Source organism: Lonchura striata, chromosome 4 (genome assembly GCF_050655825.1).
Source record: "Lonchura striata isolate lonStrDom1 chromosome 4, ASM5065582v1, whole genome shotgun sequence".
NCBI classification, from domain to species: domain Eukaryota; kingdom Metazoa; phylum Chordata; class Aves; order Passeriformes; family Estrildidae; genus Lonchura; species Lonchura striata.
This window is the reverse complement of record NC_140706.1, coordinates 26,064,828-26,080,782: the sequence shown is the minus strand read 5'-3', so window position 1 is coordinate 26,080,782 and position 15,955 is coordinate 26,064,828. Positions and strand designations below refer to the sequence as shown.

At 38.2% G+C, this 15,955-nt stretch overlaps 1 protein-coding gene across 11 annotated transcripts in view; it reads left to right on the top strand.

Annotated features, from left to right (window-relative positions):
- The window catches only part of FRYL (FRY like transcription coactivator), a 148,606-nt gene that overhangs the window by 28,388 nt on the left and 104,263 nt on the right, over window positions 1-15,955 (top strand). The window contains exon 1 of one of the 11 annotated variants that reach the window (XM_085578598.1): window positions 870-1,029. The exons of 9 other annotated variants lie outside the window; for them this stretch is intronic. In XM_085578598.1, coding sequence (XP_085434724.1) covers window positions 954-1,029 — 76 coding nt within the window. In that variant the 5' untranslated portion in view covers window positions 870-953. Of the gene's footprint in view, window positions 1-869; window positions 1,034-15,955 lie in introns of those variants that run through there. One more of the 11 variants, XM_085578600.1, reaches the window with a different exon arrangement.

Below are 15,955 nucleotides of genomic sequence, written 5' to 3'. Positions count from 1 at the left end.
AGGCAGTAGTGGATTGCATCCCTAGGAACCCAGAACTGTAACTTCTAAGAGACTTTCCATTGTGGTGTTTCAGATGATACTCAGTTTTCAGATAATTTTACTGTGAGTAAACGATCAGAAATACCAATATTGTGTCAAGTCCTTTAGAAGACACTAAGAAAAAAACCAAAACCAAACAAACCCCAGCTCAAGTCCTTTAAAAGACATTAAGGAAAAAACCCACCACTAAACAAACTCTAAAGAGCTAGTAGAATCATAAAAGGATTTGGGTTGGAAGGGGCCTTAAAGCTAGTCTAGTTGCAGCCTCCTGCAATAGCAGGGACACCTTCACTACACCGGGTTGCTCAGAGCTTCATCCAGCCTGGCCTTGAACTCTTCCGGGGGTGGGACATCCAGACCTGCCGCTGGCTGTGGTTCTCTTGCAGGCATCCACCGCGGGAATACTTACGGCTTTCCTGCCCTCCATTGTGTTTGTTTTTCACATTTGTGATTTCCCGACCTCCCTACCGCCACCCCCCTTTGATTTTGACGATCTTTTAGTGTAGACGTCTTGATTGGCTTTTGGCACTGTGCAGAGCAACGCTGGGCAGTTTACTTAATTCAGCACGATTTTAACAGATCGGTTGGAAGTTTACTTAAAACTCAGAAAAGCACAAACAGCTTTTTATAGCCCCTTTTGGTTGTAGTTGCGAGGAGTCGCTTCGTTCGGCTGCCAAGGGCTGGGTAGCTGTGGCTGTGTCGCTGGGAGCATCCCCCGGAGGAGCGTGGGTACACCCCGGAGGCGGGAGCGGCCTCGGGGCGGGGCCCGGCGGGCTCGGAGGGGTCGGTCCCGGCAGGGGCCGCCCCCTGCCCGCCGCCCCCGGGCCCTGCGTCACCGGCACCGGCGCGTCCCTCCCGCGGGTGCTGGCGGAGGCGGCGGCGCGGCCGGCGCCCCGCTCCGCCCTGCCCGCACCATGCTCAGCCTGCAGGACTCCCTCTTCTTCGAGATCAGCATTAAGTCTCTGCTGAAATCCTGGAGCAGCAGTAGCAGTAAGTACGTCGCTGCACCGGGAACCACAGCAGTGTAGCACATACCTTATTCCTCTTTGATTCCCCCATCCCCCTCCCTTTTTTTTTTTTTTTTTTTTTTAATGCTGCCGTGTGACATTGTCCTTTAAAAACCAGGGGTTTAGTGGTCCTGTGTGCTGGTGCAACTTGGCATAGCCAGTCTGAGAGCTATCTGCTTCTTAGTTCGCATGAAAGATTGAGTATGTATTTATTTGTTTATTATTTTATTTTCTGACTGCAGTTGTTTCAGTCTCAGAAAGTTCTTTGCACCCTTTGCTGTCCAAGACAGAGGTGACAAGTAGATGCTCATCTCTGCAGAGTTACCAGATGCTGATGATGTCTTAGTTCTTTCAAGCTCCGACTGCTCCTTTGAAGTGAATCGGTCACCCTTGGACAGTGTATTTCACAGGGGGGTATTATTTTTGTGCCTGAAACCTATTATTATGCCTACAAAAAACACCCACTTTTGTCTTCTAAATGGCCTGAAACGAGAGTTTCTAGGAGGATTCCTTGTCTGAATTGAGCCAGCGAAGCAAGGATACTGCTTTTGGTTCAGACAACCCGTCTGTCCTCACATCACCCCTTCCCACATGCTTCAATGCAGGGTCTTGGGCTGGAGCTGCCTCGCACTGTGTAGAAGGCTTTGCTAACGTAAGCACAGCAACTTCATGACAGCATGCCAGGAGGTGATAAAGATGACGTAATTTAACGTCAGCTGAGTATTTCCTACGTCTTAAGTTTCTTGTATATGTGAAAATGAAAAAAAGTTAAGATGTGGAAGTAAGTGATATCTCAGTTTTGTGTTGCATTAATTGCTGCTTGAGATGTACTGGGATGCACAGTTTCTACTCTCCATACATTTCATCAAAATAGCTCCATTAGGATTTTTACCCCAATACAGTGGTATATATTTTCCTGTCTTTTTTGAAGGAATTAGTAACAAGTTATTTATTATAGAGTGTATTAATCAGTGCTAGGAGAGTTTGCAGATACTTAGTTTGTCCTAATAGCTCATTCAGACCTGATTTGCCTTTTGTAATGACTGCTGTAATTCCATTTTAGGCTGATAACTTCTAGACTATTGTCTTAGAAGTTAAAGCAATGCATGTTTCAGAACAGGTTTTCCTTATGGGTTTTGCTTTTTAGTTTGTTTAATTTGTGTCTTGCCGATTAACAGTATCTGTTTCAAATTATACTTTGTAGTTGTACTTGGTAGTTATTAAAATGCTTGCTGCAATAGAGATAACCAGAAGGATTTTTGCAGTGTTTTATAGTGGAAGTTGAAAATTCCTTATGAAAAATATTCAAAATCCTTAATGTTGATTCATGTGTATTGTTTCCAAACTAAAGTAAATTGTAGGATACAATCAGTTAAAATAAATTTAGTCTTCAACTATATATATAATTGTATAGATAAGGAGATAAATCTCAGCTTTCAGACTAGATAATTGTTGGCTGTGACAATACGAGTAATAATAATAGCAAGATAGAGAGTAATAATAATAAAAAGGTTGTCTGAGAAGAGGTTATATATGATGCTATGTTTTCTCCTTTATGCCCTCTGTTATGTAAGCACAACGGAATAAGATCTTCCTGACTCCTCCATCAGGAAGTGTCACTTGGATCATCTACCAACAAACCAATTTTCTGTGTGCGCTGGTGAGATAGCTGGGGTTTATTACACTTTTTCCAGGATTGTCACTCCATTTGTGATTGGTTGTGAATGGTTGTGGTTCCAGCATAGCTGCACGTCTACTCCGTGAGCGTGCGAGAGTCGCATTCTGATGGTGCTGTGTAGACTGGCCAGAGCAGAGCCCTCTGTGCAGCCTGTGCTGGCTCCAAGGATTGTGATTCACGTGCATACCTTAGTGAGTTTTGCTGAGGTGGGCAAGCCATTTGCTTTGTTCCTAAAACATTCTCTATTCTAGTGATGCAGTATGTGCAGAGCAAGGAATTGCACAATATTTATGTTGAGGATGAGCTTGGAAATTCAATAAATATCCATTTGCTAAGAAATTACTTCAGAAAAGTTTTTGGTATGTTTTCATAAAATTTTTAGATGCAAATGCTACTTTTTATGATTTTTATCATAACTTAAATTTTTTACATGCTGAAGGATGTCAGAAAAGGAGTGGCTGTGCTTGCATGCATTTCCATGTACATAAAAGTAAGCATCTGCAGAGGGTGTTTAAGTGTGTAACAGAAAGGCAGCAAAGCTCCATGGGTCTAGTTAAGGGCTTGCTTAGCTGGCATAACGTTGCAGCGCTGGCTAAGGTTTTATTGTAGTTGATCTTTTTTCTTTCAGTAACAACAATGAAGTGACATTCATACGGCCTAGTTTCAGAATGCTGTCTCTGTGCCAACAATTTTAGGCATTACTTCTTTTTAAATGGAATCAGGAATGTTCTTTTAATCCAGCAGTGAAGTGAGGATGTTCCTGATTAAGAACTGTTTGCTTACTGAAGTTGTGAATGTAATGGGGGCTTTATACTTGCTTGTCCTCAAGGTTGCTTGGCTCCTTAGTTGTGATGATGTATCTCAGTGCTCTTGGGTTCTGTTGTTAAGCCCATTGCAGTTTCAGTATGTGGTCTGTCTAGTGGTTCTTCTGAGTTCCTAAATTGTAAGAAAAATACTAATTTTGATTGTTGTTTATGTTGCATGGTGTAAGAAAGGTCTTATATTTTGTCCACAAAAACCTTCATTTAAGGTTAAGGAGGTCTGGATGCCAGGAGAGAGAATTCTTTTAGTAATGCAGTATGTGGGTTCAAAAACCAAATGTGTAGTACTGCTTACAGTGAAAAGCATTAAGTAATAAATACCTTTCTGTAAGATATGACATAAGTTTTAATGAAAACTAGGCATGCATTTCTGGGGCTTACAGTCTGGACAGGAGCAGTGGCTTTTCAGTAAACACAAGTACAATCCATAACTGCTTTATTAAAAACTTTTTTGCATTTCCAATATATACTGTATTAGTATATCCTGTAGTCATATCCTGTTTGGAAATAAATTACTATTTCTGTTTTTTTTTTTTTTAATAGGATGTATTGTCTTTCTAAAATCTTATCACACAGCTTTCTGTTGCTGTGCTGCAGTTGTGCTGTATCTGTCTGGTAAACAGAAGGGATTAAACAGAAGGGTACACCTGTCATGTGGGTGCTTTCTGTCTTTGAATTCGTCCCCATCTTCTTCCTGATGAATCAGTTTTGGAGGTGCTTTGTGAGATTTTTCATACCACCTTGCTCAGCTCGATTCAAAAGTCCTGCATATATCTCAAGAGCTTATGTTGGTTAAGAGAACAGGGCTGCACTTCGACGATGTCCCTGCCAAAGCTACATTGAGGTCATTGCCCTTGGCTTCTTTTCGATAAAGGTTTGTGACAGTGATTTTCAAAGTTACTGAGACTTGTGAGCCTGGGGACAAAGTTCTGCCAAGAAAGTGAGCTGTTTCTGCCTGTACAGCAGTTGGTTTGAAAACTGTTATAAAATCAGAAAGAAATGGAGCAGCTTTAAAAGCAGGTGAATTTTTGGAGCTATGGCTGCCAGGTGCTGATGAGCACATGAAAACTGGAGAGTTGCTTGGCAGATATTTTTGAATCATTCTTCCTGTGAATGAAAAAAAAAACACTTGGAGTTTGCTTTTTCGAATTCACTTATCATCCCATAGGATTAGTTTGACTGAAGATTACTTCCTCCTTTAGCAACCAAAAATGAACTCTTGGTTCCCAAGAGAGATTCTAGTTTGCTAATACAATATTTAACAAAGTAGATGTAGTGGATTCATTTTTATCCTGTGACTTTCTGTTTGAGGACAGCAGTGAAGCTATAATTTAAATAAGAAAAGTCATGTTACAGTGCCATGATAGGAATGTATATAAAGGAGGACCATAGGAAGAATTCTGGGGGAAAAAATGTTTTCTTGATGGTCTTATTCTTTAGGAGAAGATGGGTGAGATAGAGTATACATGGAGGTGTGTGGCTTTTGAATAAAACCACATATATGCTGCTTCTGTGGCAATTTGCTAGTGGATTATACTTTTTAAAAGTAATAAAAACACCAGTTTTTAAAATCTTGAAAGTCATTATTGTATGATAAATTTCAACTTTTTTTCCCATTAATTGTTAAAGGGCAAAGAAAAATGAAACTTCATGAAAGAATTGGTCTGAGACGTTAACATGATTGCTTCTCCTCCAGACTGTCTTTTGGGCTCAGTTATTAGCGACATGACAGTGCTCTAGAGAATTTTCATGCAGCTTTTGTATTCCAGTGGAAAAATTAGTATTATTTCACAATGTAGAGAAATAATATTTTCATGAGATAGTATTTTTGGTGCCTTCTAGAACATTATTAAATAAAGTACAATATTAAGTTGGGTGTTAACTTCCGTTCTCTAGTGTTAAGCATCCCAAACAATAATATTTTTTATTAAATGTATTTAAAAGCTCAGCCTTTTATTGTAAGAAACTTTTTCTTTATTGTAACCTTGACTTCAAAAGATCACATCAGTTAGTAGTGTTGCCTTGTATGCTGAAACATGATAGACACTTTCTAGAGAATGTAACAATTTTTCTTTTTGATTATATCTTCCAAAACTGTTTTGACATAAAGAAAAGTGAATTTTTAAAATGAAATATGAATCCAAATGTACTGAGTTTTGGAAAAGCTACTAAATTCTACTTTTTTGAAAAAGCGTCTACATGTAATTTGTGTTAGTACATGTAGTTACAGGTCCCTGTACTACTTGAGCAGCAAATTTTTTCCCTGTAGAAGTGACATATGATGACCTTTTCACTGTCTTTAAGTTGTCATGGGAAAAGCAAGTTTCTGTCAGTCATTAATCACCCAAAACAGTATGAATATATCAATGTATTAATGTACTGTGGAGTGTGACCTCCATGTTTAGCTCTGTTTATGAACTGCTGTGACCTTTGATGATGATCTCTTGTGCAGTACATCTTGAGGCACATAATGAGTCATTGCATTTCCAGATATGTGGTGTGTTGGCATATTCATTAACAGAGGTGCTAGCAACATTGTGTATAGTAAATTTGCTATGTAAAGAGAAGATTGAGTGGGGGTCTTTTTCCCCCCTTCCTTCTTTCTTTGTTTCTGGGTACGTTTTGAACCACAAGGTCTACCAGTGGATGTAGGCTTGAAGAGTATAACAAGGCTGTAAGTGTACCATCCAAACTAGTCAAAGCCAAGTACCACCCTGAAGCTGAAGAATACCCAGCGTACATAAGTGAATGATCTCAAGGGATGTTGAGGCTCCTGTAACAGAATGCTCAGGACCAGCTGCCTAGCAATGAGAGGTGGCCTGCCTCTCTTGGTGGGCATGTATGGATGTCTCAGCTCAGCTGGATCATTGAGTCTTGCCCTCCTGTCTTTTGCATAGAAGCCTTTTTATATTTGCTCGTTTTTCTTTTGTATGACTGAAGATTGGGGTGGGGGGGAGGGGTGTGGTAGGGTATTTTGGGGTTGGTCTAGCTTTCATTATTGCTAAGCATTCATACCTGTTTGTATACTTTTTGCCTGCCTTACCTATTTGATGTCAGCAGTCTGTACTGTAACACCTTCCATGTAAATTGGGCATTAGGGTGTGGATGCTCATAAGGGAAATGTATGTATCCAGATTTTTACCAGTTGTATTTAGCTAAGGTTATATGATGTTTTGGGCCTTACTTTGGACTTCTCTGTGTGTAAAGATGGAAAACATGGAACTGTTATTTAAAACAAAAATGATTTTGCGGATTGTTTTGTGTAAAGTTCTTAGTATTATTTTTTTAATAAAATGTGTTGTAGGAAGTACATTATATGTTGGAATATACATTATTTATCTTCATCAGACATAGATATGATAGAATTAGCTTCCCTTTGGGAATTCTTTCTATGAAAGTGATAGACTTTCTGCTAAACCTATAACTAGATTCTGTAATGATTCAAATTGCTGAAGAGAAAGCTGTTGAAAGGAGAAAGTGCACCAAATGCAAATCACTCTGTCAGCTACTGTTGCTGGAATAAACTGCATGCTCTGCATGGACTTCAGGAAAGCTCCAGATAAACCAATTGCAACAAGCCATATCAAATACCCCATTTCTGCTGACTGTTTTGTTTTTACACTCTAGCTCTGGTGCTTTTGTATTTGAAGGGGAAAGGTTTAGACATTGGGGGTTTAATAGTATTTAGGAGATAACTGACACAATGACATTTATTTATTTGGAAAGTTTGCCAAGTTTTGTTTGTTAGATTATATCCTGTGTACATGTAGCTAGTTTTCCGCTCTATAGAAGTAAATGTTCTTCCTCATTGCTATACAAAGAGTAATGGTCCTAATCAAAGGGAGCTGTTAAATTCTGTTACGTATAGTGCAAAGCAAAGGGTCTATTTAAAGAGGAAAAGTCCGTTCTAAATCAGAAAGGACACTCAGAACCTAGAAGAAACTGGGCCATGCTACTGTAAATAAGAATTAAGTTTTTGAACTCTTAACACTCCCAGTTGTGTGAACGTCACAAGCAAAGGTTTGTATTAGTAGGTCTGGTGGAAACTACTTTTTATGAGAGATTTCAGGGGAGTTAAGTGAAACATGATGTGTGTAATAGACTACCAAGCTGCAATAACAGAAGAAAATGTTGAGGCATAGAATTGCTTTGTTTTAACTGCTTTTAATATTAGAATACTAATTATTGGAAGATTAAGGTACAGAAAGAAATAAACTTTTTATCACTGAGTTTGCTTTGATAACTCTCATTAGACAAAACCAGGAGTCTCTTATTGACTGATCTAGAAGTACTTAAAATACAGTGATGGTCAAAAAGCTAGATGTTGAAAGTGTTTCAATACAGTTACAGAATTACATGGTTTATGATTCTTTAATTAATTTTCATCAGAATTTAAATTTGATATCCCAAGTAGGTGTAGTTAGAAAAAACAACAAAAACATGATGTGTAGGACAGATTTTACTCAGTTCAGAACAAATTCTACTAATGAATATATATGTATATATTTTTTAAATGCTTTCAAAGTAATAGTAGGAAACAGTAGGCATATGAAACATTTTCTCTGTTCTTTGCCTTTTCTCATTCTTCTCCTAAGAATCAAGAATTTGAAAATCCAAAGGAAAGTAAGGGTACTCTTTTCATGTAAGTCTTGTCTATGTAGCCTCAGAAACACACTGCTAAGAGTTTAAAAAACAACCATTTCAATCTTCAAAAATGAAATTTTTAATTTTAAACATTAATATTTATAGGTTTCTTGCTCAGGAATTGGTTTAAGTTCTAGAAGGAATTAGTTTTATAAAGAGATATTAGGAAAGCACAGCATGGGAGGTATGAACAACTCCTGTGCTTTTGCTCAGCAGGCACAGCTGGCATAAGATTTGGGGGATATTTGCAACTATATTTTTGAAGTTTTCTTTACAGACAACTGATGCAGACAAGAATAGTGATCTGGAAAGATCTATGAATGCCTTAAGCCCTTGCAAATCAATGCTAACTAATGAATGGATATTTGAAAGAATTGTTACATTCACAGTGCTATTTAAGCGGTGTAAGTAGCTCTGGGGTTTGTTCATTTTCCTCCTTGTGCTTCTTTTATTCATCATCCCTGTTTGCTGCCTTTGTTCACGCTTCTGAACTAGAACTGAAGATCTTCAGGTTAGGAACAGTGACGTTTGTGAGGTGCCAGGGTCAGGGGTCAGGAACAACTCAGCAGCTCTTAATGCAGCCCATGTTGGGCTTAGAAAATTGTGTTTGGCATCTCAGTGGAAACCTGTCTCCATTTACTCTCCAATATCTTGCTTTGTTCTGGCTATCAGCAGGACATAGCAGCTGGGCCAAATATCTTCAGAGTTTTACTGTTCTTCCACTTACAAATGAGGTCTTGTCCTGAAAAAAGTGCTGGCAACTGGCACTTTGTTTTTATGATAGCAAAGTGAAGAAAGAAAGAAGCTAACCCAGGTGTACTGGGGTTTGGCTGGGAAGTTCAAAGTTTTTTTGGTAGCTGTTTAAACTCTGTGTCCGTAAACCCATGATAGACTAAGCTGGGGATATTAAAGTGGAATCAAACATTGTTCTGTTCGTAGAGGTATTTTCATCTTTTAATCTCTCTCTTCAGAAAGTAACTGGGTAGGAGAAAAGGAAAGAGGAACCCAAAACCTCTGTGCATGAATGGAAAGATTTTGCAGTCTTTTTGTATTTACTTTTTTTCTGCTTAAATAATCATTTAAAAAACCCTTAAAGACTACTTCAAGTTAGAATTTTTCTTCCATAGGAAAAAAAAATTGTATCACTAATTCTAAAAGAACTACCTTAGGAAAATTATGGGCAAACCCCAAGTTTCCCAAATGTGGCAAAAGGTGGCCAAAAGGAAAGTGATTTCACTGTTAAAAGTTTTCCTAGTATCTATCACTGTAGTATTGTCCAAAGGTTTATTTGAATAATTTTTACCTATGTATTTATTTTTAATTTATAGTTCATGGCTATCTTTTATGGCTACTTTTTCCCTAAAGACATTACTGTAACTGGAAAACTGGAGTGCTCATCTTGGAGAAGACAAGGAAAAACAAGAACATAATGTGTTTAATCAAACAGGGGAGAGGATGACAGGACAGAGCCTGGGAGGTCCTCGGCATTGGTTCTATATTATTTGAAGTAAACCTGTAGCATTTCACTATCTAAAATGTGGTAAAGGATATGAATTATGCTACCATTGAGCACAAAAACTTTTTAAAGTATGTTGAAGCTAAAGTTTAGCATCACTAAGTCAGTCTTGGTGTGCTAAACTGGTGTCTTGCTGTAAATGGAAGTCTTTAAAATAAACAAATAGTATGCACTGCACTTCATATTCTGAAAACCTGAAGTGAGGAAGTACTCTGTTCTCTTAGGTACTGGTTTTTTTTAACATGTAAGCTTGCACATTTCTAGCTTTTTCTCAAGCTTTTGTATCTCTTTTCTGCTTGCTTACTTCTGCTGAGACCATCTACCTAATGGTGCTGAGATAAATGATGTTAAGTCTTTGAGAATTGTTTGAAGTTTTAAGACTGAGGTTACTGAGTAAGACTGACTGCCAGAATGCAAATGTGAATATTGGACAGATTTAGCTATTTGGGACTGAAAGAGCTGTACCATGAGGTGCAGCTGTGCTATCCCTACATGATTAAAACATCTTGGTGTTTTTTGGTGGTGTTTATACGTGACCTCACAAACTTAAATACCACATCCTGAAAGAAAAAGATGAGCAATGAGCTCTGGACGTGAAACTCGTGTTTCCAGGTCACTGGCCAAGAGTGTAGCTTGGCAGAGGCCAGAGCTTGTTATGGTTTCGTGGTTTGAATTTGGTCTCCTTCCAGGTGTCAGGGCTGGAGTGCTCCCTGCTTTGAGGCCCTAACCCCCGACTGAGCCACTGTGCCCAAACTGCACCTCTGCTTCTCTTCCCCCCCAGAAGCTGGTCAGTTGTTCATCTCAGCTGTGTTTTGTTACTGGAGAGTGATTAGTGATGTAATGTTTTATTAGAATAGACATAGGATTTGCCTGTGTAACCTCAATATACTGAGGAATTTTGTGCTTCAAAACCTTGATCAGAGAGTCTGAGATTTCCAGGGTTAAGTGGGAATAACTGGGCAATGTTTAATATCAGTTCTGTTAATAGTATACCTGAGCAGGAATGAAGAAAGTATTGATCCATTTTAAGAACAATGCTGCAAAGATATTTATATATTGCAGTTTAGGAGATGGAAGCATTCACTACCTGTCTGTACTAATTCTCATTGGAAACTTAAGTGACCTAAATTTTTTTAAATCATGTAGCGGTTGTAAGGATCCCTACAGATTTGTTTTGTGATGTCCTCTACTAGGGTATTTCACCCTCTCTTCCTAAAGAGGGATGAATATTGGAGAATTTTTAAAGTAGAAATTTACTAGTTTCTTATAATTTTTCCTGTCTCATTTTAATAGTTGTCATGAACTGTGTAGTCTTCTAAATATCATACAAGTACTGCTGTCATTATTGGTCAGCCATGGTTGGTGTCAGCACATGCAGTTAGGTACTTATTTCCTTTTTAAGCCTCAAAACATGGTAGTATTTGAATGACTGCAGATCTGAATGTAGCTATGACACAGTTGTCTCACCTACTTATGTGCTGCTCTCTTTAAAATATAGATTGATGTATAAACATGTTTTTATCCCTGTCCATCAGCTTGTAGACCTTCTTGCTGATAGACTGTGGGTATTTTCCATGTCTTCCTACAGAAACACAAAACCTATTATCTAATTTTTACCACAAAAAGGTGTAGGAAATGCTGTTGCAGTATTGTATAAACCATGTAACAGATGATACCTTGTAAGAGCGAAAGCAGATGTTATTTAAATTGTGAACTGAGGGGAGCAAAGTGTCCAAGAGGTCCACCCAGCAGCCAGGCACTAGGACAGGGGGTGCTCAAGGGGTCTGTCCAGCAAGAAGACACCACAATGCTTGTGTCAAGCTATGACATCTGTAATCTATCATCATGATATGGGAGCCAAGAATGCCTGGTGTAACATTTTCCACATGCCCTTGACTCCTTTTCAGTTAGCAACAGATTTTGGAGCAGTATTTTTGGAGTTGTCATTGTTCAGTGTGCCCATCCTGTCCCACTTCTGTGAATCATTACAAGAGTCTGTGTCTCTAGATCTGGGTATGTTGTGAAACTGCAGGTGGGTGCAGGGGGGATCTCCATACCCACTCAGCCAGGTGTTGTTCATGCAGGTCATGCTGAAAGCCTCACCTTCTCTGGTGGCTGCGCAGCCAGAACTTCCTATTCATATCAGCCTCAGCCTCTCAGTTACAGTTCTTTGCAATGCATTTGAGGAGCTTAAAAGAATGTATTGAAACCACATAAAGGTTTCTACTGTGGAGAGAGCAAACTACTTTCTAAAGTAAATTAGAATCAGATATAAACTTAAAATGAAAGTTGAGGGAGGTAGGAGAAAAAAAGGTGGGTTTTTTTCCCCTTGTGATACCAATACACGCAGCTCGAATCTTTTAAATGACCAATTTAGCCATTTATTTTGGAGTTCCATGGGCAAGCATATGAGAACCTATTTTTATTTCAGATGTGACTAGTCTCCTCCCATGAAACTGACAAAGAAGCTGTTAACTCTGAAACCTTGGTGTGTTTATGGTGGTTACAAATAGCTCTGTATGGCGCTGAGCATTGTCTTCATATCGAAGTCCAGTTTGAGTGCTGGCTACATACGTGCATTCTGGGTGGGATTTTTTTGCAGGTTTGTGCTATGCCCTTGTGCTTTGTCTGAGGATTTAAAGCCCTGAAGGCTGTAATCTGCTTCCCTAAGTAATTGCACAACTTGGGATTCTTCCTAATTTAGTTGACTTTTATTTGCAGTAGGCATAGATAAATTTAGTCAGAAAGTCTGATTAGAAATACAAGTGTCTCATGCTTATTCTTAAAAAAAATTTGCTAACTAGGGTCTCATGTGAACCCACCACTACCTTTTGCTGTTAAAGACTTAAAAAGCACTGAGAAATCTCAAAAAACAATATCCACACTAACCCACACATGCAAAGTAAATTTGGATGTATCCTAATGAACAATCCTAAATTTTCCATTTATTTGTTAATTTTCATATTCATAAAACTTTTTTTTCCAAGAAAGGAGATATCCAAGTCTGTCAATAGATTAAGCAGCTGACACTGCTGTTTTTCTGTAGAATTTGATGAATGAAGGACTTGACTCAGAAGAGTACATTCGATAAACAGGAAAACCACAGACAGCTAACTACACCTAATTTAAAAACAGAACGTACAACAGCATTATAAGATGTGTTTATGCCTTCACAAGGAAATTTTTGCTGTAGTTGAAAAATACTCAGTCTCTCCTATGTGCTAATAACTCTTTGGTAATATCTACTGGGAGCTGAAACTCATTGGAGTTGAATTTTTAGAAGAGCTGGTCTTCTGAATACAGGGCAGAAAATTTCATTCAGGGAAGTGAGCAGATTTTTTCTTTACTGTTAAATTTAGGTAGTTACCTGGATGTGAAAAGAAAAAAGTTTTGTTTTTTTATTCCTCAGCAAAATTACTGTAAGAATATTCTTTTGAAAATGTTCGTTTCACTTTTTTTGTTTTTCTGCCTATGACATGTTTGTGTTAAATGTGACAGATTGAGTTAGTCTAGTATATTTTCTTATTCAGCTCATATGTTCATATGGAGGATTACCAGGCAAAACTGACAGAATCGGAGCATGGAACAGTTGTTCTTTTGTGAAATTGATATTTAATGCATGAGACATTTTATATCCCTGATTTATGTGTGCTTGAGTATATTCCAGTGCTGGATTGTATTTGTTTATTTATTCTCTTCTTTGCTTATTTTAATCCTTGTGTATATATACCTAACACTTCAATTTTCAAAACAAACTTTGGTATCAGAAATACTATTAAAATATTTCTGAGCACTTCACTAAACAGTTATTACAAAGATGTGAAGGTGCTCTCGAAGTGGACCCAGTCTGGGCTAATATATTGGTTTTGGGGTGGGTTTTTTGTTTGTTTGTTTTTTAATGATTTGAAGTTTATGGTTGCTTTATAACTGATGTTCCAGAGTCCTTTTCCGAAATAATCTTTTAGAGCAAAACTGCCAGCATTCATTACTTTCTTGAATGTACTCAGGAAAGGTATCAATTTGACACTAATGAGGATAATTGAGGATAATGAGCATAATGAGGATAATGAGGAAAAGTTTTTTCCTCTTTGAACTGGGAGCTGGAATTGCCCTCTTCTTACAAGGAAAGAATAAGCAGGCAGCGAAGTGAAAGAAGGTTAAACAAACTACCTTGGGTTGTGCTCTGCAAGAGACCTCTTTGCAAAAGCTGCTGGCTTTTGACACAATCTTATTTGGAAATAAGATTAAGCATAAATTTGTTGAGTATTTTGACATTGTTTTTTCTTCAAATACGGTGGACCAATAGAGTTTTTTATATCCTTAAGTCTGCAAACTGAGGATGTGAAGTTTTGTTTTTCCAGAGAACTGTGGATTAGGAAAGATGAGATAAGGTATTTAAGTTTCTTTTTGCTAGTTAACAAAGGCATGCCTGTGGTCACTTTGACCTTGTTACAGGATGCATTTTTTTGTGTGTGGTGCATACCTATCTTTTAATATATTGAAAGGAAATAAAACATCATCACAGGTGATATGTTTGCAGTGACAATTGTTGGAGTGAAGTCTCTGCAGCCCGCACTTATATGTATTCCTTTGCTGCTACATTCTTGCCTTAGTTTTAGGTTTTAAATTCTACTTCTTAAAACTTCAAATTTAGTTTTGAGTTTTTCTTTCTCTTCATGTAGTTAGCATACCAGGGAAATGAATTTTTTATTCAGAGTAAGTTCACTCTCATCATTACTGTGGAAATGTGTGCTTCCTTAACTTACAGATCAGTGTTTAAGGAAATCTCGAATAAACACTAGTGAATAAAATTTCTTTCCTTCTCTTCCTATTCTTTCACTCCCGAGGCCTTAGTGTTTCTTTCCACTGCTGCCTTTGCGTCCCTTCTGCTTTTCAGTTTAACATATTTAGCCAAGCATTGATATAATTTTATTGCCTTTGTTAGCTCATGCTTAACGGAGGATTCAGAGCATTAGAGTGTTTCTAGCCTGGTGCAGCCTTCATTCTGATGACAAAAATGTGTTTCTTTCTTAGCAGTAAATGTTCTGTTCTCTGCCCCACTTCCCTCACCCCATGGCTGAGCAGGGCACGCTTTCTGTGCCAATCAGAAAAGTCATGAGTGCATGCACATTTACCAGCATGCCCTTCCCTGTTGCTTGAAAACCATCAAGTTGCATGAAAACCATCAGTATCTGGCTCTCAAATGGGAGTCCATCAGCCAGGAGAGGGAATGATGAGAAACCAAACTGCCCTCAGTAAACTTAAATTTGCTGCGTAGGAACCTGCATCCCCTTTAGAAACTTCTTCTAAATAATAAAAAACTCCAGGAGATAGAACTGAAGGAGAAATAATGCTGACCTGTTATGGCCCCTCAGCCATTACATGAATGCACATACCCTCTAACAGCACGGGAGCTGACTGGTGTGTTGGTGACCCTGAACTTACAGGCCCCCATGAAAAGCAGGGAATACTACTGGTTCAGACTTAGTGGGAGCTTGGTTTACATTTTCCAGAGTGCAGGTGAATCAGAAGAACTAACAGAACAAGCCAATGTTATGCATTTCTGTCTTTGCTTTCCATATTCAGTGGGAAGTTGATGTCTTTGTTCCTGTCACAGAAATAAAGTGAAATAAAAAATAAGCATCAGGTACTGCCCTTTAAAACTAATACCGTAAGCTTTTTTTTTTTTTTTTTGGCAAGTTAATCATATTGGAATAGAATTGCTTCTGTGTTTGCATCATTAATAAAAGTATGATTTGCAATGCTCTAGAACCCTAATGATAATGAGGATAAGAAGTAAAGAAACAAGTTTAGGGATTTTTTATACTTATGTGGTTATTCTTTTGTGGGAACACAAAATTTGTAAATGAGTGAATGTTGATCGTTATATAAGTTCATTTCTTAAAGTTCAGTGTTTTGAAGGAAGCTGAGATACCAGAAGGGATACCTACATCCTTTGCTTGTGCTGTGCAAAGTAGTTTGACAGAAGGGCATGTTAAGTCTTCACAAGGTCTATTGGGAAAGGAGACTGTGGTTCCCAGATGTGTGCTTGGGATGTCAGTTGTTTCTCTGAGAAGTTTGAACTTGATTACAGAGCTGTTTTCAAACAGAAATTCATGTATTAAAGTCTAACTTGGCTGTATTGTATGTGCAGCTTAAAATTGAATTGAAGGCTGCAGTTGTATAAAACATCCAGACACCAAGAGCATTTCTGAAAACTACTGTTGGGAATTTAACTTACAGCCCTGAA